Source organism: Tachypleus tridentatus, chromosome 7 (genome assembly GCF_004210375.1).
Source record: "Tachypleus tridentatus isolate NWPU-2018 chromosome 7, ASM421037v1, whole genome shotgun sequence".
Classification (NCBI taxonomy): Eukaryota; Metazoa; Arthropoda; class Merostomata; order Xiphosura; family Limulidae; genus Tachypleus; species Tachypleus tridentatus.
The window spans coordinates 96,484,219-96,506,054 of NC_134831.1; the positions used below are offsets into that span (position 1 = coordinate 96,484,219).

Sequence of the window (21,836 nt, forward strand, 5' to 3'; positions counted from 1 at the left end):
GTGATAATAACTAGCTGCCCTCCCTCTAGTCTTACACTGCTCAATTATTGACGCTAGCGCAGATAGCCTTCTGCAGATATAGCGCAGATAGTTACTGTTGAGAAGTGCAATTACTGGAACAACTCTAAGTCAGGGTAATGTAGTGAAGTTAATGATAGATTGGCTTCACACTAATGTTTAAAGTGAAGCCTTTATTAGAAGTGTCCATTATAATATCAGAATTTTACTTTTGATTGGAGTTAGATCTCTTCAATCTAAGTAAAATCTGCTTGTCTACTTTATTACAAGTATCTAGAATTAAAAACTTTATGAACAAAATATTTATTTAAAATAACTTTAAAAGCTTTTAAAGACTATTTGCTTTCCTTAAGCAAATTGCATTATTAATTCCAGCAGTCTCTTACCCACACTTTCACCCATTTGGTCTTTTCGAAGCAAGTTAGTTAATTTGCTGGAAATTAGCTTGATTTTCATCTTCGTGATAATTTCAATTATTTCAATAAAAAATTGGCTGTGTACTTCTAACAAGGGGGTAAAGTGTAGATCTGATATGTTCATGACCAATATGCCTGTTATTAAGGACAAAGTTGCTTTAATTAGCGGTAAGCTGATTTATTGGTTTTTCTTTAAACTGTGTAATTACATTTTGAACAAGTTGACCTTATAAATGTTTAGTCACCAAACTATATGAGTTGATATCCGTTACGTTAAATATGAACAATTAATTATTTTATTAGTTTCACCGACAGGCTCAGTTCAAAACGAAGATTTATATTATCCGAACTTTGTAGGGTCATCGTTATAACAATATAGTTAATATACCAGCTCTTAAAATTAATTCCTCACGTCAAAAGTACAATAAAATAAGTATTATAATAATTATATCATGACACTTCTAATATAGTTCTTTTGGGAAATGTTAAAATCTGAAGAAGTTGAAAGTTTATAGTGGTCAAAGCTGAATTGGTGCGATAACTACATTCTGGGAATATTACTCAATGTTTATGATAGAAATAACATTTCTATCTGTGTCTCTATCTAACTGACACAAATAACTGAAAATTAGCAGTTATGGATAACACAGTTTTATAACAAATCATTGTACAGCATTGAACCAATTTTCCTGAACTTTTATTTTTCAGCTTGAATTTTTAAGGCAAATTTATTGCAAGTTTCAAAAGTACAATATATTTAGTAGTACTTAAGGCTTCTTATCTACACAGATTTAGTTAAGATAATTACAGTATAAATATGGTAGCATAACTTTGTGGGGTTACTTTATGATGTAATAACATTTTGTTATATTGCCTTTATGTGTGCTGTGCACTTCAAGGTAATCCTACTTAACCATTATATACTGTTGCTTTATTTCTAAATAATTACATTTATCTCAGAACTGGAAGCCTTAAGAATATGTAAACATATTTTTAAAAGTAATAATGTAGTCAGTGTTGAGATCATAATATTCAATCCACCCTTTGCTCTAATTTAGAGTTTAATACTGTTTCAAAGAAATACTCCTAAAATTGTTGTTTTCAAGAATATTAGGATGATATAATCTAAATTCACTTAAAAAACAATACATAGTTCTAAAACTACAATTCTCATAGCCTGATTAGTTTAATTATAGGAACTTTTTCCAAAATAAAAAAATAATTATTGTGAGTTTTAGTTTCATTTAAAATACAGGTAAAACATGTGCTGTACTACATTTAAGTCATTAATTAATAAAGTGTTTGAAATGACTTATATTTGTGAACTTGCATAAGATAATGGGAAATATTCTTTTTCAATTATTTAGGTGCTAGCTCTGGGATCGGAGCTGGAACAGCTGTCCACTTTGCATCGCTCGGATGCTGGTTAGCTCTGACAGGAAGAAATGAGGAAAACCTAAAGAAAACTGCTGACAAGTGTAAAGAGGCTGGGTTGGCTGAGGATAAGGTTATTAATTTCATTGGGCTATAATTGTATTTTGGAAGCACTGTGAGATAATGAATTCAGTTTTTATTTTGTTATGGTTTTGTGTACTGTTCAAGTATTATTCCTTCTGTCTTGTAGTCCAATTATGAATTTTTAGTTCTATTAAACTACTGACTTGACTTTTATCTTTCACATAATTTTGAGTATGTTTCACAAAACTGACACAAACTTCCTCTGACAGTGAAGTACAGGTGTTAAGGTTGTAAAAGGTTATGTGGATTTGTGAATAGTCACATGAAATGTAACCTTACAGTATAACCACTAGGTAAAAATTGTTCCTTATTCTTAAAAATGAGTTGGTTCTCAAGAAATGTTTGAAAAGAATTATTGCTTGATGTTGTTAGCTTTGTTGAGAAATTATTTCATTTTGAAACATTGTGTTATTGTTTGTTAAATTAGATTTTTCTTTTTTCTGGTTATTTTCCTAATGCATCTGAAATTACTGAAATTAATAACCGAGATTCATGTTGTATGCACCTCGACCTTGCCAAACATGGGTTTACTAATTGTTTTTTCTTGTAAATAATCAGATTTCTGTTTCAGTTCTTTGCAAGTTTATTTTGGACTTCTATTGTTATATTTAATATATTTTTGGTTTATACAGGTTGTTTAGTCCATTACAGAAGTTTCGTTACAGAACATGGTTATAAAGACAGTGTTTGTTAAGTAAGTTTTCATTGTTCTGCAAGGTACAGTTTTATAATTAGTACACAGAGGAATATTGGGAAAAAGAGTGCTATTTTCATTTAAAAGAATGTGAAACTGAGCATATGACAATTGAAATCTTCAGTACTGAACACTTACTAGATGTATACAAGATCAAATAAGATTAATACATTAATTCTCCACTTGTTAAAAATTGAGTAGCTTAAATATAAATCTTCTGGGCTAGATGATCTTTCCTCAAGGGTTTCAAAGGAGGTTAAAATTGGGCATGAGGTATTTCCAACTAGTTTTCTCTACGTCTTTGAAGAGTGGGCAGGAACAAAACCAATTGGGAGTTAGCTAATGTTTCTCTAATTTTAAAGGAGGTGAAAATAATTGTCCCACTAATTTTAGACTAGCTAATTTAACATCAGTGGTGGGAAAGGTTTTTAAAAGTCTGCACATTTGTTTAACAACATTTAAAACATTTCTGGTTTCACTTGCCTTACTATTAATTCAATATTGTTGTGGGTGTTTTTAGCCATGAAGTGAATGCTGCTATATTTGATAAGAATTTGAATTAACTGGTGAGTTTAGTTTCTAAATGATAGGTGGTTTTAATTACAATAAAAATTACAACAAAACACAAGACTCTATGTGGCTTGTCATCATTTGAATATAATTTTGTTGGAAATAACCTTAACAGGATGATGGAAGAAGATATGATATTCTTATTGTCCAGTTTTTAAAGACTGAACAAACAGTGTACTGTTGCTAGTGGCAGAGGAAATTGGATTTGAGGCTGTATCTATAGAAATATTTAATACAAATCTTGAAAGATTATAATTTCATTGTACAAGTCTCTGATTAATCTACATTTGGAGGTACTGTCTTCGGTTAAGAATACTGAATTATTCAAAAGGATTTAGATGATTGCCACTAATATGATAATCTCAGATGGAAAGGTGTTTTATCTTGAAATGTAAAAAGTTACAGTGGGTTTGATTGAGGTGTTTAAGATTAAGGAAATATGCATTGTTTTTTGTTTTGTTTTATTCATACTTTGTGGTGAGAATGGTAGAACTAAGGCAAACAAATAAGAATTTTGGTTTCTTTATAAAATACACTAAAAACAGTTTGTTTCAAGTATGTGTTTGGTCTTTGGAACAGATTGCCTTAAGATGTGGTAAATGCAAATAAATTAGAATAATAATGACTGATTCTGAGTTATTTATTTTTTAAGTTTAGTGGATGGGAATTTCTAGATTGGGCAGTGAGTTGTCCTTCGATATGTTTTTAGTTGAGGGAAAGCATATTTGTGTCATTGAATGTAACCTATTAAAACTTTCAGTATTATACAATACTTTTTCCCAAGTTTGAATATTTAAAGTTTCAGATATCAAGTTTTTAATTAACCTGAGCACTGGTGCAGTTGCCCCACCTATCAGAATGCTAGAAAAATGTTAATACATTGGTAACCGGGGAGAAAAGGAGGTTGGCTATTTTTTGGATATACTTCTATTTAATTTGTGTAGTGTATTTTGGAACATTCTATCAAACTATGACAAAAGTTGTTTGACAATATCAGATCATGATTTTGTATGAGAAAACATGGTTGACAAGTGATTAAATAATGTCGTAAAAATGTTTTTTCCGCCATATTTTAGGTAGATGTATACGTTCAGAATAGTCTAGTAAAGTTTATTTGAAATTGGGTAAAATAGTCAAAACATGACATAAAACTTGAGGGACAACAAGCTTCGTTTGGCCAATCCTGCCTCTTTCGTTCATTTCATCAAATGTCCATTCTCCTTATATCAAGCCTTGATTTTTTTTTTTTTTTCCTTTTTTAAGGATTCATCTGACGCTCTCTTGAACTTTTCCAGTCGTGTTGTATCTACCAAGTTTGAAGGCAACCATGCCATTGTGATTGTGAAACAAAGTTCTGTATAATTAACAGACACATGCTCCACTGACTATTAAATGTATTTTCTGTTCTTGTAATTAAACATTAAAAAGAAAAATAAATCATTGATGCTGTCTGTTCCCTTTATAATTTTGAACACTTCAATAAGATCCACTCTGGTTCTCTTTTTTTCAAGAGGAAGTAATTTTAGGGACCTTAACCTAACCTAGTTTCACAGTCTCGGGAATCATCCTATTGATCTTTGTTTCAGCTATTTTGAATAACTGAATGTCCTCCTTAGGATAAGAAACCCAAGAATGAACACTGTGTCCCAAATAAGAACTAATGAAGAGTCTATACAAAGAAGTGATAACTTCCTTTCATTTGAATTAGATATTCCTGTAGTTAAAATTCTATATGATTTTCAACTTTCTGAGGGTTGACCGTGTTTAGTTATTCTCTTTTTATAATTGTTTCACAAGTTAGATAATTGCACAATACTACCGTATTCAAAGTTTCATTTTACTTTAGATTTTCAACTTGTACGTGGTTGTTGTCAGGATTTCCACATATATTCTCCTTCCTCTTTCAACAGTGTTTATCATATAATCTTCATTTTTCTGTTACCATGACATTTTTAATTTGATTTTGTTACCTTTAACTGCCATCTTCTCTACTTCACATATAGTCATAACTTTATAATGTATTACTCTACTGTTTAATGTAACTGACACATTTCTACTTTTCTTGAAGTATCTAATATTCTATCGTGATGCAACCTTTCACATCTGTACCAAATAACACAAGTGAATTCAGCAAATCATATGGTATGTGAGGCTGGTGAACTAATCTTTTTTTGCAAAAAATGGATGCGAGTTTGTTGTCACATCAATATACTTGCACATAAAATATATACTATCTACATGACTGAGTTCCTTGTGTTTGTGTAACCCTTTTGCTGTGTAGTTGGGATATATTTGAATAAACATTTACAATAATTGACTATAAAATTTGAATTTACCAAATGGCTACAAGAAAGTTTCCCTCTGTGGTAACGTGCATGAATTAAAACAGTTGCTAGACCTGCTTGCATTCTGCCATCTGTTTAAAATACTGTGAAATCTGGATGTTTATATCTTTCATTACAACAACACTAACTTTGCAGGAATACATATAGAATCTTTATAAAGACAAACTCTCTATATCTTGGATATTGTTATTTAAATGTGTTTTATATTTTGTGATGATTTTGACCTATTATTGATTTCATTTTGACTACATTTATGTCATCTACTAGAGAACACTTTTCTTCTAATTTTTTCCTTGATTTTGTTTAAACCATTATTTTCACTGTCCAGTACAAGGAATATAAATGTCAGAGACAGGAACTAGTTTCTTTCAATCTTGAAAAGTAATATAAATTAGTTTTTATTGGTTGTTAATTGAGAGAATTGACCTGAAAAGTAATTTCAAAGTAAAAGGAATTTTTTTCTATGTAATTTTCAGTACACAAAGTTTTATTAGACACGTTTGTCATCTGTGAGAAACTAGCGGCCTCTAAATAGTTAAGTTGTTATAGTTGACAACTCCACAGTTCTTGTGCTTAGAGACTAGTTTATCACAAAACAGACATTTGTATGCATACAGTCTGGTTAGTGTCAATATTTCACTCAATTATTTTCGGGTGTGTGGAGTATATCTGTTATTACTTGTTTGGTTCCACTACTTTCAATCTACATTACAGTTTCTCTATAGTTTGTTACTTTGAATAAAAAGAAATGCTTACTTCTTTCATGTGCTATTATTTGCTGAAAATAGGACAGTTATAAAATATGAGGTGGGGTACTCGTTTCAATATATCTGCATCATATAGTCTTACACATATAAAACAATTTTTTTTATCAGAATATAGCATTGGTACATTAAAAATGTGTTTATTCCTTCTCTAATTACAACACCAGCTTCATTAGATGGTTACAAATTATAAAGACTTTGCGATTAACTTTAATTGACTTTGTAAACACAAGTTTTAGCTTGCTACTATTCAAACTGATAGTAATCTATCAATATTATTCATTGTTTTATACTTTTATCTTTGTCCAAGTTTGTATGTAATTTCATGTATATTTAATAAAAGGGTATTGCACATTTTCAGTTATCATTATTTCAAAACAATGTATTATTTAAAAATATTTACAACACTTATTTTCAGTTTTCTTTATTATTTTCTGGAATGATAATTTAAGTTTTTCTCAGTAATTGAATGCAAACTGTTAACAATAATTAAATACTTCCACCTGTGTTACCGATCGTAACTACAGCTTACCTTTTTACAAGTTTACCCATGTTTCAGGTTTTTCTTGTACCTGCTGATTTGTCAAATGAGGATGATGCCAGAAATCTGGTTAAATCAACCATCAAGCATTACGGGAGATTGGATATCTTGGTGAGTTCAACTAAACATAGTATATTCACTTTATAGAATTTAATAAAAATAGATAAGTATGTTACAGGGTGATTTGTACTACTTCTTGTAACATTTCTTTCCTAACAGGTCAACAGTGCAGGAATTCTGATTCCAGGTACAACAGAAAACACGTCTCTGTCAGAATTTGACTATCAGATGAATGTTAACGTGCGATCTGTGTTTCACTTAATGCAGCTTGCGATTCCTCACCTTATTGAAACGAAAAGGTAACTGAGAATCTGTTATTTTAAAAAGTAAGAATTTTTTAACATGTAGGAAATAGCGATTTTTTCTGTGTTACCAAATAATGACATTGAACTGATAAATTTGAAGTGTGTGTTAATATCTTAGTTTTCATTTGGAAAGAACTCACATTTGCTCACTAGAATTATCACGCAAAATAAAAAAATTGTGTGTGTTCGTTTGTTTGCACATTTTTTTAACCTCTCTGTATTGTTATTGTAAGAAACAATGATTTAAAATACTGGTTAGTGTTTTGTTTGTTTGTTTTTCTTCTTTCAAATATGCCTGTTAATCTACAATTAATTACTGTTAATCTGCAACTTTAATTAATTATTTTCATTTACATCATGGAAAATGGCTTTGGAATCTCCGTCTCATGGTATGATTTTTATATTTAGGGAACATAGTTAATGTTTCCAGTGTGACAGGACTCAGAGCAGTAAGTTATATTTGTTACTAATTAACTAGATATAAAAGAGTTAAATATTTTCTTTCCATTGCAAAACTCATCCATTGAAAAATTATTGTTCTTAGCTCATCTTAGAGATTTTGTAAAGGCTTAGCCACTTGTTTAGAGTTTGAACAGAGACATTTTGCAAATGGTCAGTTATTGAAGATCTGCAATATTGGAACAGAATGTCAAGTGAAATCCAGGGGTAAAGCAATTGTAAAGGTCACCAGTCAGTTAGATGACATGCAGTATGATCCGTGTAAACCTAATTAGAACAGGACTTGTAATAAATCGTATCATACTGAAGTATGGATACGATTATCACAAAGCATCACAATACAATACATGTATTGTATCATTGTATTGCTACACCTGTAATTAAAATCCAGTGTGAGTTGCACATGACAGTTCATAATGGTTATATCTTGATTCTTGGATAGTTGGAATGATAAAAAACACTAATTTTGAATAGTTGACAGTTTAATCATAATTTTAATTAAATGACTGTTTCATGACGCTTTGTGATAATGAAGTATTTATTTGTGAGTGCTTTAGTTTCCAGGGGTGGTTGTGTACAACATGAGTAAAGCAGCTTTAGACCAACTGACTCGGACAGCTGCTCTGGGTAAGTCCTCGTCAGTGTATTGTAATGCTGGAATGTGAATGTCAATGAGTAGGTTTAGTTTTTAATTGTAATTTATTTATTTACTACATAAATTAAATAAGGTAATATTTTATCATTGATAGTGAACTAAAGTAACCCTGTCAAGATCACTGTTCAATGCTAATGAAAGTTACAGTTTATCTAACCCTCCATTAAAAAATCACATATTTATTTGCTTTCAAGAGATTTATAATAATAGAAGGATGTGTGTGTGTGACCGCCCAAGAAGAAAAACCTAGAAACCTAACACTTTTTATCCACACCAAGTGGACCTTTTGGGTGTGCACTGGGGTAATGTTGTTTAGGTTTGGCTCTAAAAACAAGCAATGTTTTGCCCGAAAGCTCCATAATTCTGCTTCCTAAACATCTATAGAAAAGTGTCATATTTTATTTTAATTCTCACTTATGGAATGAACAATATGTGGAGGTTTTCTGCTAAGTATTCTTGTTTTTTTTATCAACAGAAACATGGGAAGAAAACTACAAATCTGTGGATTAAAACATGTGGGAAATGGTAACAAAAATTGGGAGAAACAAAGAATATTGGATAATTCAGAAAATGAAAAACATCCAGTTAAAAACAGAGGAACTAAATTAGAACTACTTGTGCTTTAAAAAAAAAAAGAGTTTAATTAATCTTGGACAATGACAACAGATGCATCAGATAAAGAATCAGTGTATTTGGAGTAGCTACACAAGTAATTAAAAAAAAAATTATTATTATGTGAATGATACATTGAGGTCTCTGTGAATCATGAGAGGACATTTGAATCCTACCAGAGAGCTTGGGTATTTCATGCGAGTACAAAAAATGTAAATGTGTGTATTGTGTATTTAATTTGTTTTATACTTGTTGCAATGATTATATATGTAAAACGGGTGGTATGGATAGAGAAATCACTATGTAGAGGAGCGAACAACGTTTCGACCTTCTTCGGTTATTGTCAGGTTCACAAAGAAAGAAAGAGGTAACTGACCAATAGCTGACCACGTTTGAAGGCGGTTGTGTAATTGAGTGTAGGAATGTAGAGGGCGTGCTTAAATGTTGGATACATTTATTAATATAAGTATAAAGGTGTTCCTTTGTATTGGTTTATTTTGGGCTTGAGTTTCTGTATAAGTAAGGCTTCTTTAATTTTGCATTTGTTTATGTTTCTTTATTTAGTATTTAGGTGTTTTTCATTTCTTGACCTCAAAATTACAACACTCAATACACAATTTAAAACAGAAATCCACCGAAAAATCACCCATACTGAACTACACATTCCTTGGCACTCAGCACATGAAACAAAACAAAAACTCAACATACTAAGAAACCAAATAAACACAGCCATAAAACTATGATCGCTAGATAAAATTAACGACGAATTAGACAAACTAAAACAATACTTCATCAACATCAGTAAGTTTCCTTCACAAACCGTAGAAAACATTATACGCACACACCTAGACAAAAAGCAAAATCAACCAACAAAAGTAAATATATCCCACGATTTAAAAAATCACAAAACCATATACTGCTGCATACCATATATTCCCAACATCAGCAGACAAATAACCAACATTTGACAAAAACTAGCAACAAAATATAACATTCCAGTTAATACCAAATTTATTCAAAAACCAGGCACAAAACTGAGGTCTATACTATGTAAAAACTACACTGACAAACACCACACCAACATTATTTATAAAATACAATGTGATAACTGCCACGACTTCTATATTGAGAAACAAGTAGAAAATGGAAACCAGATTCAAAGAACATAAAAAGTCACCTTCACATGTTTTCGAACACTGCAAGTCAAATAAACACAACATAACCATAGAAAACACTCAAATACTAAATAAAGAAACAAATATAAATGCAAAATTAAAGAAGCCTTACTTATACAACAACTCAAGCCCAAAATAAATCAATACAAAGGAACACCTTTATACCTATATTAATAAATATAATCAAACATCAAAGCACGCCCTCTACATTCCTACAGTCAATTACACAACCGTCTTCAAACATGTGATCAGCTATCAGTCAGTTACCCCTTTCTTTCTTTGTGAACCTGACGATGACAGAAGAAGGTCGAAACATTGTTTGCTCCTCTATATAGTGCTTTCTCTACCCATACCAGCCGTTTTTACATATATAATTTTCTGTACAAGTGGGTTTTCTTGTCATCATAGATAATTGTTATAATGATGTTTGGTATGGTAGCAGCAATAATATTCAGTGTTCTGTGAATAGTATTCATTACAAATGTCTGTTAACTGATTTGAAAACTTGTATAAATTAAATATTTTGCTTTGACAGACTTCATTTGTTATTTTTGATAAGCCTATTTACATTTGAAGTTTTGGTTTGTTTGTTTTTTTTTTAAACAGTTTTTCAACCACTGTTTATTTTTACAGAGTTGGCAGCACGGCAGGTCAGAGTGAATGCAGTGAAGTAAGTGTATTGCTAGTAATCTTTCAGAGTTGCATCAGGTATAATAAAGTTATTCATTAAATAGCATCGTGTACTATCTACAAATAGTTTCAGTTCTTTAGTGTTGGTTCGGATACTGGAAACTTTCATTGGTGAGTTTTTATGCACAACTTCTAAATTAACTGACAGAATATTTAAGCACATTTGTAAGCACAGGTAGTTACAATGAAATATCTTCTAACAAGGTCATGTAAAAATTAAGCAATTAGTAGAAAACGTTTTGAATTATAAATGATAGAAATTAATAGTTTTCTAAAATAATTAAAAATAAAATATCTTTGTCTTATACAATAATTTTTAAAATGTCATAAAACTATATCAACCAATAGCATTTGTTTGGGTGTAGTTAAGTACAAAGCTGTACAATGGGCTATCTGTGCTCTACCCAACATGGGTATTGAAACCCAGTTTCTGTTGTAAGTCCAGAGACCAACTGCTGTGCCACTGGAGGACAACAATGTATATAAAATAATGTATTTAGGTTTCAACATTATTAGTTCGAATGAGCTGTTTGTTTTCCCAGCCAAATGATAATAAACTGGTATTCAGTGCATGGTCTTGGTTCTGATTAATTCCTGTAAGAAAATCTCATTAATTTGTCAAATTTCAAGTGATTCTTTCATCTTCCTATTTTGGTTTTGCATTAATTTGTGGTGATAAATTATTGTTTTCTTGGGTAATATATAGTTCCACTGTGGCCTGGCATGGCCAAGCATGTTAAGGCATTTGACTCGTAATCCGAGGGTTGCGGGTTCGAATCCCAGTCGCACCAAAGATGTCCGCCCCTTCAGCTGTGGGGGTGTTATAATGTGAAGGCACTATTTGTTGGTAAAGGAGTAGCCCAAGAGTTTGTGGTGATGACTAGCTGCCTTCCCTCTAGTCTTACACTGCTAAATTAGGGACAGATAGCCCTCAAGTAGCTTTGTGCAAAATTCAAAACAGACAAACAGTTCCACTGTTGGACTTTTCTAAAAGTTACAAAGTGTTGATGTTATGCTAATTAATAACCTAATATGCTACTGCAACGCCCCCTACAATCCTGTACCCATTTATTCTCTCATCCCTAAGACATGCCAGGCAACAGTGAGTTGCAAACTTTCTCTTTTTAACCTGAAGATGGCCTGGAAAGGTTAAAACGTTGTTCTCTGCTATCAATAAAAGTGTTAATATCCATACCAGACTTTCTGAGATACAATGTTGATGTCTCTCTTGAGTTACTTTAATTTTATCAAGATATAAAAGTTTGAGCTTTTAAATGTCTATAAAAACCTGTTGTATTTCTCACAAGCAAAAGTACCTGTCCCCAGTGACAGGAAAAGTTAAAGTTAATCTGTTAGTTTAAATTATTTAAAAGGTTGATGGTGTTAAATTAAAAAGTCTGATTATTTTTCATGCATTTCATTGTAAATCACATAAATAATAATTTAGCTTGACTGTACTCTTACTCAAATGTTTCAGTCCTTTTGGTTAATGAAATGTACAGATAGATGTTACATTAAGTTTACAGTCCTTTTGGTTAATGAAATGTACAGATAGATGTTACATTAAGTTTACATTGTCTTTTCAAAACCATGGCATTTTGTCATTATTGGTCATTGTTCCTTAACTTTCGTTTTCCAATGTAGCATCATGGCAAATCATTAATTAGTGATTTCATATTTTGTAAAAACTTGAAGGTTATATGACAAGTCACTTTTTCATTCTGTTTGACTTTCACGTTAGGCCACACATTTGTTTCTGTTGTTTGACATCCAACTTAGGCCACACATTTGTTTCTGTTGTTTGACATCCAACTTAGGCCACACATTTGTTTTTGTTGTTTGACATCCAACTTAGACCACACATTTGTTTCTGTTGTTTGACGTCCAACTTAGGCCACACACTTGGTTCTATTGATTGACTTCTTCAAAGTTCGACCACACATTTGGTTCTGTTGTTGGACTTCTTCTAAGTTCAGCCACATATTTGGTTCTGTTGTTGGACTTCTTCCAAGTTTGGCCACACATTTGGTTCTGTTGTTGGACTTCTTCCAAGTTTGGCCACACATTTGGTTCTGTTATGAAGGATTTTGATGTCAGCATTAACCTCTTTAGTCTGTGGACAAAAAATATGTTTATAGATGATTTAAGCAGAGTTTTCATTACGAACAATTCAAAGGTGAAAAGGGCAGCATGCATAAAATCTACTGTTAAACAAGTTGACAAAAAAAGTGGAATGTTGTCCTTCCCACATGAACTCATTTTATAGATTAGTTCTCAGAGACTTTATCCTCAAGTGTCACTCTAAACAGTTATTGCCTGTATCAACTTTGTTCATTGTTTTTGAAAGGTTTATTTTTTTGCCAATAAAAAGGTATAAAAAACTTGTACAAATAAAATTTATAGTTTTGGTTTAGATTTTTTTCATCTAATCGATATGATCATTAAAACGTGTCAGTCAAAGCATGCAGCTGATAGTGATTGGGGAAGTTAAAAACCCATTATCTACAGGTCTTGTTCTTTAGTCCTAAGTTATGCTGTAAGAAGTGCAGTTTTTTTGGTTTTTACTTTGACAAGGAACAAATAAAAATTTCAACCTTGTGACTGCCAGCTATAAATTTTTTACTAGATAACATTACTCTCATCATAATTCATTCTGAAAATGAAACTAGAGGATGAAATTGTTTAAAATATGATAAGAATGTTCATAAAAGTGTGTAGTTTCAAGAAAATAAAACATTTTTAATTTTTGTTATTATTTCTAATAACAAATTTGGTAATTTCAGGTAGTTAATTGCACTTTGAATAGTTCACCTGCAAGCTAATTCTCATAGGAAGTATAACAATAGTATTTTTTTTATCTTAAAGTTTTCACATTTCATTTGTTTAATGTTCAAAACCTCATTATCTAATGTTCTCAACTTTCATGCAAGGAAAACTGTTCACCAAATCCAAATTAAACCATCAGTAGAGTGTAGTGTAAACTGAACTCTTTCTAATAACTGTATACACTTGTGTTAATATCTAACTCCATACACTTGTTGACACGTGTGTTGAAGATCTCAAGTCAAAGTATAAGAAGTGGACATGGCAACTGTCAAGGGTTGACAAATTTTATATCTATTTCCCAGGCAACCAGGCTTGCAGATTTTAGGTTTCACATGACATCTTGTGTGTATTAGAAGAAAATGTTCGTAACATCAAGATGTTTTAAAGTTCACGGGTCACCTGACACAAAAACTGCAGTATAAGTAATTTTGGAAAGATTTTCTTTGAAACAAAGTGATTAAATATTAGAAAACATATTTTGCACAACATACAATATGATAATTCCGTTTTTATATGATGATAGTAAAGTGGTTTAACTAAGATTTGAAAAACAAAAGTAACTATCATATGCAGAAAGGAGTTTTGAAATGGTGCTGGGTTCATAGGGTTAAAACAAGAAAATGAAAACTTCCACCTACTTATATTTAGAGTCGATAAGCCTTTATGTAAAAATATATCTCGGGACAGCTAGTATGGGTATGAACACTTACTGATAAAGCAGAGAACAACGTTTTAACCTAAAGACAACCTAAGAAGGTCGAAATGTTCTTTTCTTCATTAGTAAAAGTGTTAATACACATACTAGATGTCCCGAGATATATTTTTACGTCAAGTGAAGGCATTTGTGTAATTTGAATTTGAAGAATAAGTTTTGTGGACAAAACCTTCAATTAACCCTTTTGGCGTGTTTAGCAATCGCAGTCTACTTTAAGGCTTAGCAAGGCAGGTGACCTTCCTTTATTCCTGTTATTCTTATGTATTTAATTTAACATATATAGTATTGGGTACAATCACTGAATATTAACCCTCGCAGTGTTTAGCAATCGCAGTCTACTTTAAGGCTTAGCAAGGCAGGTGACCTTCCTTTATTCCTGTTATTCTTATGTATTTAATTTAACATATATAGTATTGGGTACAATCACTGAATATTAACCCTTTTGGCGTGTTTAGCAATCGCAGTCTACTTTAAAGCTTAGCAAGGCAGGTGACCTTCCTTTATTCCTGTTATTCTTATGTATTTAATTTAACATATATAGTATTGGGTACAATCACTGAATATTAACCCTTTTGGCGTGTTTAGCAATCGCAGTCTACTTTAAGGCTTAGCAAGGCAGGTGACCTTCCTTTATTCCTGTTATTCTTATGTATTTAATTTAACATATATAGTATTGGGTACAATCACTGAATATTTTAGGGACTTTTGTTGAGTTATTGCTGAGATATCATGTTTTTAGTACTGATACCGTAATTAGTTGAAGCATCAAAAATATATATTCAGCGCTATGCCAAACATTCAAAGTTGTTATTCAGTGCCGAAAGGGGTAAATATAGTCAGTTTTAATGTACGAACTTTTGCTTTTTAGTTTCAAGTACTTTTGTGTATGTTAGTTCTGGCTTATTATGTGATGAATGATAATTATGGTTACTAGATACATAGCAAATATTCAACTCTAAAACTACAAACCAGATTTTTATAAAGATATGTGAAGGAAAACTTTAGAATCTCTAAGATGAATTACCCACAGATCTTGAGCAACATTTACTCATAATTTCTTTGAGTATGATAATTTGATGAATGGCATCTTCTTTGCAAATGTTTTACTTGAAGATTTCCTCACGTACTGCATTCTTAACATTAAATGTTTGTCTTACTTTTGTCGTGTATTTAATAAAAGGTGTGTGTGCATCACCCACAACCTGAAACGGCTCAGTCAAATGGGTTGTGTTTTCTGCATTACTTCTGGTTTGGTTTTATTTTAATCTTTGTGCTTCTTCAATAAATTTTGGTATATTTTATTTCAAATACATTTTCTCTCGACATTATAAGCTCAAGTTTGTAACAGAAGTAAAGAAACCAATATTTGCCGATGAATGCAACATGTCTTAACATCCTAAACCTAAGATGGTCAATTTGACACCGGAGAAATCAAAAATATATTTCACTGGTTTGAACTTGAAAGAAGGTAGCTTTGTACTAAATCCCAAATAAGTTGGTTTGTAAATGCATGAATAGTTCACCCCTCCAATCAAATTGTGCTTTCTTTGTTGAAATATTGAGTGAAAGGCAAATATTTCAAAATTGTCTATCTTTTTGAGACCTTTTAAAGAAAAACATTTGTAAGGCAAATCTCATTTAAATTGACCAAAATAATATGGAGTAATTGGCAGAAAACCCCTGAAATTATGTTTTTTTGTGGCCCACAAGTAATTACTAAAAATGGACAAACATCTTTTTGTTTGTCAATGTGTAGAAAGTACCTTTTCCTCAATTTACATATAAATTGATCAAAGAAAGTAATTAAACAAAACTCCTAAAATTGGGGCTTTATTTAATTTTTGATCACTTTAAAACAACTAAAAATGGGCATATTTAACATTTTCATGTCTATGTGTGAGATCTGTAAAAATTCAATGTAAATTTCCTGAAATACAAGTTGTTGTCATAAAATTGTTCTTTTTGTGACATATTACCCACCTCTTTGTGACATATTACCCACCTCTTTAATTACTAAAAAGTCCACTTTTTTGTCTGTGAATGAAGTGAGAGATCTATAAAGGTAACTTTCCTACCAAATCCAGGGTAAATTGGTCAAAATATGACCAAGTATTTGACCAAAAACCTCAACTGTGCTTCTAACCCACACACCCTCTTGAAAAAGACTCAAAAGCAGCTAGTTTCATTCATGTCATTGTGTTGGGCACATGCAAGTTTATATTTGTGCTAATTTTCAACTTTATCACTAGAAATATGACCCCTTAGAAGCCCAAAATATACATTTTTGGATTTTTCTTAACCTTGACCCCCATAAAATCATCAAAAAGGCATAAATAAAAATGGTGGACCAGGCATATTAAACCAAAGAATAACCACAATAAGTTTCAAGTCAGTCTGTCAAGAAATGAAGGTTGATTGAAAAGTGTTTGGAAAAGAAAACACGTCATTATTCTCACATAGTTTGTATTAAAAAGTGTATTTTGAACAATAGCTGTGCCACTTTGACTAATATGTTTAATAACTAAATGTAGCTTTTCAAATGCTAATTCTTGAAGCCACTGAAAGTTTATATCTTGTCACAAATTACCATTTAATAATGCTACCTGTGCTTTGGATTGAGTTAAACTTTTTCCTTGAAAGTTTTTCAATTATGATTAATTTCTAGAATGTGAACTTGTATTACCAAAATCTTAATATTTGATATTATTTTGTGCCATTACGTTGCATCCAAGTGTCAGTTACAAATTGTGCAAGTTAATTTTTTTTTCATAGTCCTGGGGTAATAATAACTAATGTCCATAAGCGTGGAGGTATGTCTGAAGAACAGTATAAAAAGGTATGTTTTTACTTTTATGTTAAAGTATCTTAGCTGTTCAGATGCAGGCCTTTAATATAGTGATGTGTTTTCAGTTTTGAATCAAATATCAGATTTTTTAGGCTTAAGATAGTCATTGTTATATAATGTAATCTAATAAACTAGTATGATTATCATATTACACACTGAAGCTACACCATTTTGTACTATACTTTTAAGAATTTCACATTAACTTTTATCCGTTTGAACCCATGTTAGTTTTAATAATTTTGCATCCATTTTATATAAAAGTTAACTAAAGCATGTTGCCATGTTGTGTATTCTAGTGCTGATGGTAACAATGTAATGTAATTGTTTTTCACCCAACAAAAGTTCCACACTAATATAAAAAGTATTTGCAATCATGCTATGCCCAGTAGCAGTAGTGTAATTCAGTGTAAAATTGAAATACAGCATGACAGTTAACCATTTAGAAATCAGAAGTTTCAGCGGGTCAACGATATTCCATGTGAAACACTGCAGCAAGGTGTCATATTTCAGTAGGAGCTATAATCAGCACCAGGAGAGGATTACGTGTAAATTCATTGATGCTGTTAGTAACAGAAATGGTCAAGGTAGAAAACTGAGACTTTTCAACAGTGATGATTGTAATTAATTTTGTCATTTATTCATTCGTATTGTAGTCGGTGTACTATATCTACAATGTATGTTGGTGGTGTATGAATATCATAAGTTGATGCTAACCTCACGGATAAGAATCACTGTCAGATTCTGATCCATCATAACATCCTCTCAGGAATACAACTGAGAAGGCAAAGGTTCTTATTCGAGCAAGACAAGAATCTAAGCAAACAATAAATGAGAGATGAAATACTATCTCGTCAGAAAGAGGCTTGCGTAAACTTGTGATATCAACCATGTGTAAGCTATCAAGAGGTAATCAAACAGTTTGAAAATAATGAGGAGTAACACGGGTCATTTACAACAACTTTTCACATCTGTATCTTGACAAACTGAATATACAGGCAACATAAAACATATAATGTTCCGTGTGAAACGGTGGTGGTAGAAATGCAGAATATAAGAACATGGTGGTCTTTTCTTTCACATTTTCTATACTAATATCTTGTATTATTTAGATTCATTATCTTGTTCGTAATACTTGTCTTGCTAGGTTTTCAAAATAATAGTCAATATACTAATTTATCTCTAGCATCAAAATGGGTGTGTCTGTGACATCAACCTGCACAGTGGCTGTGTCTGATGCTAACTACCGTTTTTGGTGTGTCGTTATTATCTTGGGTGTAAATATGCCTAGAAGCTCTCATTCCTCTACACTTGCCTAATTTATAAACATTGATGATTTTTTTACAAAATAAACTGCATGGAAATAATAATGATAGTAAAAGGAGAAACATCTTGAAGTGACACCACTGCCTTTCAGTTTACTTGTGGCTGTTAAATGTAAATGTTTATGTACAAATTAGTAGTCTGTGAACACACTTTTCTTAGTGGTGTGAAACCATTAATGTGTTGATGTATGTATACTAACATACATGAAAACTAAAGAATATTTGTAAATGAAGGAGATGACAAAACAGTAGTTACCAGTATGTGTTAAAGCTCTTATGAGACACACATACACACACACAAAATGACCTCCTAACTATTTTTTCTTAATTTTAGAACAACTTCTTACGTCTAAAATCTCAAACCGTTTTAGAACCTTATTTCACAGTCTTTTTATTGTTACTGTAATATTCAGATGAAGTAATAAAACATTAAAGATTGTTTTTTATTGTGGTAAATGCTAGCAAACATATTTTTAGTGTGCTTTAAATGGACCCTTTTCTGTGTTTAATACTTGTTCAACCCATGATGATAACTAACTATAATTTATTTTCAAAGAGTTTTTCCAGGAGCATCCTACAACCCACACTAAGGTATTAACTGTTTCTCTTATAATGCATCACAACTTGAATATTGTGTTAAATTGCATAAAATCAAATGTAGCTTGCCAGCTCCAAAATCAGAGGTCTTGCACAGGACTATTCTACATCTTTTATAAAACAGAAATATACACTACCTACCATATTTATTAGTTACTGTAAGAGATTGCATTGGCTGTATTTTATTTACTAGTTTTAAGCCTGTTTTATCGACAAATGTATGCATGAATAGTGTACAAATGGGAAGCTGCTCCAGGTTTGGAGTATATGAAATATCTTTGTGAAGCTTCATTAGACAGTGGCCAGTTTTGATCATTTTCATATATTAATTTATTGTGTACATTTTCTTGTAGTAACAAATATATACACACACACACACATTTTTATTTAGTTTAATAAGATCATTAAATCTATATATTTACAGTTTCTAGAACACAGCAAGACCACTCATGCAATGGGGCGTGTTGGCACTGTAGATGAGGTGGCAAAAACTATAGCATTTCTGGCTTCGGATGATGCTTCTTTCATAACAGGACAGACACTTGCTATTGATGGAGGCCGAAGTATCATGTGTCCCCGTTAAGACCAAGCCGTGGAATCTGACCTCTTGTGACTTATGTGGAAAAATAATTTTCATAAGTCTGTTAAATGTGAGAGAGTTGTATGCTGGATGTGATGCACATAAAAGTAAAATTACTTTTAAATAAACAAAAGTTAGTTTATTGCTATGATGATATAATATCTTCCACACATTTATTTCTCAACCATGCTGTATAAATCAATAACATTCAAGTTATTTTTAAAGCAACATACTAGTTTTTGAAGCAAAAAATGTCGACAATAACAATATACCCTGTCATCATATTTGTAACAGATGAATACCATATGTGTAAAAACGGCTGGAATGGGTAGAGAAGGCACTAGTAGAGAAGCAAACAATGTTTCAACCTCCTTTGGTCATTGTCAGGTTCACATATGTGTAAAAATGGCTGGTTTAGGTTGAGAAAATGTTTTATGTAAAGGAGCGAACAACGTTTTGACCATCTTCAGTCATCGTCAGGTTCACAAAGAAAGAAAAAGGTAACTGACCGATAGCTGACCACATGTTTGAAGAGGGTTGTGTAACTGAGTGTAGGAATGTGGAGGGTTTGATTATATTTATTAATATAGGTATAAAGGTGTTCCTTTGTATTGGTTTATTTTGGGCTTGAGTTGTGATATAAGTAAGGCTTCTTTAATTTTGTGTTTGTTTATGTTTGTTTCTTTATTTAGTGTTTGAGTGTTTTCTGTGGTTATGTTGTGTTTATTTGATTTGCAGTGTTTGAAAACTTATGAAGGTGACTTTTTGTGTTTTTTAAATCTGGTTTCCATTTTTCTACTTGTTTCTCCAATGTAGAAGTCATGGTAGTTATCACATTGTATTTTATACATAATGCTGGTGTGGTGTTTGTCAGTGTAGTTTTTACATAGTATAGACCTTAGTTTTATGCCTGGTTTTTGAATAAATTTGGTATTAACTGGAATGTTATATTTTGTTGCTAGTTTTTGCCAAATGTTGGTTATTTTTCTGCTGATGTCGGGAATATATAGTATGCAGCAGAAAATGGTTTCATGGCCTTTAATTTGTGGGATATATTTACTTTTGTTAGTTGATTTTGCTTTCTGTCTTGGTGTGTGCGTGTAATGTTTCATACGGTTGGTGGAGGAAACTTACTGATGTTGATGAGGTATTGTTTTATTTTGCCAAATTCATTGTTAATTTTATCTGGTGAGCATAGTTTTATGGCTGTGTTTATTTGGTTTCTTAGTATGCTGAGTTTTTGTTTCGTTTCATGTGAGTCCCAAGGAATGTATAGTCCAGTATGGGTGATTTTTTGGCAGATTTCCATTTTACATTGTGTATCATTTCTTGTAATTTTGAGGTTAAGAAATGATATTTGATTGCTTTCTTTCTGTTCAAGTGTGAAGTTAATGTTGGGATGTATAGAGTTAATGTGATTGAAAAAATTAAGTTTGTGTTCTCTAGATGTGAATCCCGCAACCGTGTCATCTACATATCTCAACCCAAACCAGCTGTTTTTACATTTTTATACATTTTTTTCTCTACAAGTGGGTTTTCTCATCATCACTGAGATGAATACCAGATGTTTCAGAAGAAATTTTGAAGTAATTAAAAGTATCTGAAAATAAAATATATTGTGTTAATTTACAAGCTGACAGAAATGTTTGTTGTTCCTTTTAATGTTATTCTATACAAAATACGATAGTTGGTAATAATCTGAGATACGTGTCTGTGTTTATATGAGAGCTTGTAATGATTAATATTGCTGGTAATCTGATTAAGGTTTCTTACTTTAATAAGGAAAATGTTTAATTTTTATTCTGTTTCAAGAATAAGTAAACAAAACATACTAAGAGAAACAAATGCTTAAAATTAATTTAAAGATATTTTATTAATAATAAAGTTTCAAGTGATGTCTATTAAAATTTTACTTTAAGGTTTAGTTGACAAACTTCTTCATACGTTCGTCTTTATTCAGAATGATAAAGGCCCTAAAACTCTAATGGTCTTGAAAGGTGAACCTTTCTTTTTCAGGGCCCGGCCTGGCCGAATGTGTTAAAACGTGCGACTAGTAATCTGAGTGTCGCTGCTTCGCATCCCCGTAGTGCCAAACGTGCTCGCCCTTTAAGCCATGGGGCCGTTATAAT

At 31.6% G+C, this 21,836-nt stretch overlaps 1 protein-coding gene and 1 long non-coding RNA gene across 2 annotated transcripts; both read left to right on the plus strand.

The window, feature by feature from the left end:
* Positions 1-393: 393 nt before the first annotated feature.
* Positions 394-19,853, plus strand: LOC143256254 (3-oxoacyl-[acyl-carrier-protein] reductase FabG-like). Its single transcript, XM_076513217.1, has 9 exons — positions 394-602; positions 1,802-1,941; positions 6,885-6,977; positions 7,086-7,222; positions 7,638-7,680; positions 8,248-8,317; positions 10,766-10,802; positions 17,136-17,199; positions 19,552-19,853. Exons 1-9 carry the CDS (start codon positions 551-553, stop codon positions 19,708-19,710), a joined length of 795 nt encoding a protein of 264 aa, XP_076369332.1. The 5' UTR covers positions 394-550; the 3' UTR covers positions 19,711-19,853.
* Positions 1,955-4,656, plus strand: LOC143256255 (uncharacterized). Its single transcript, XR_013031219.1, has 2 exons — positions 1,955-2,646; positions 4,480-4,656. It is a non-coding gene; the product is annotated as an uncharacterized LOC143256255 (long non-coding RNA).
* Positions 19,854-21,836: the final 1,983 nt, after the last annotated feature.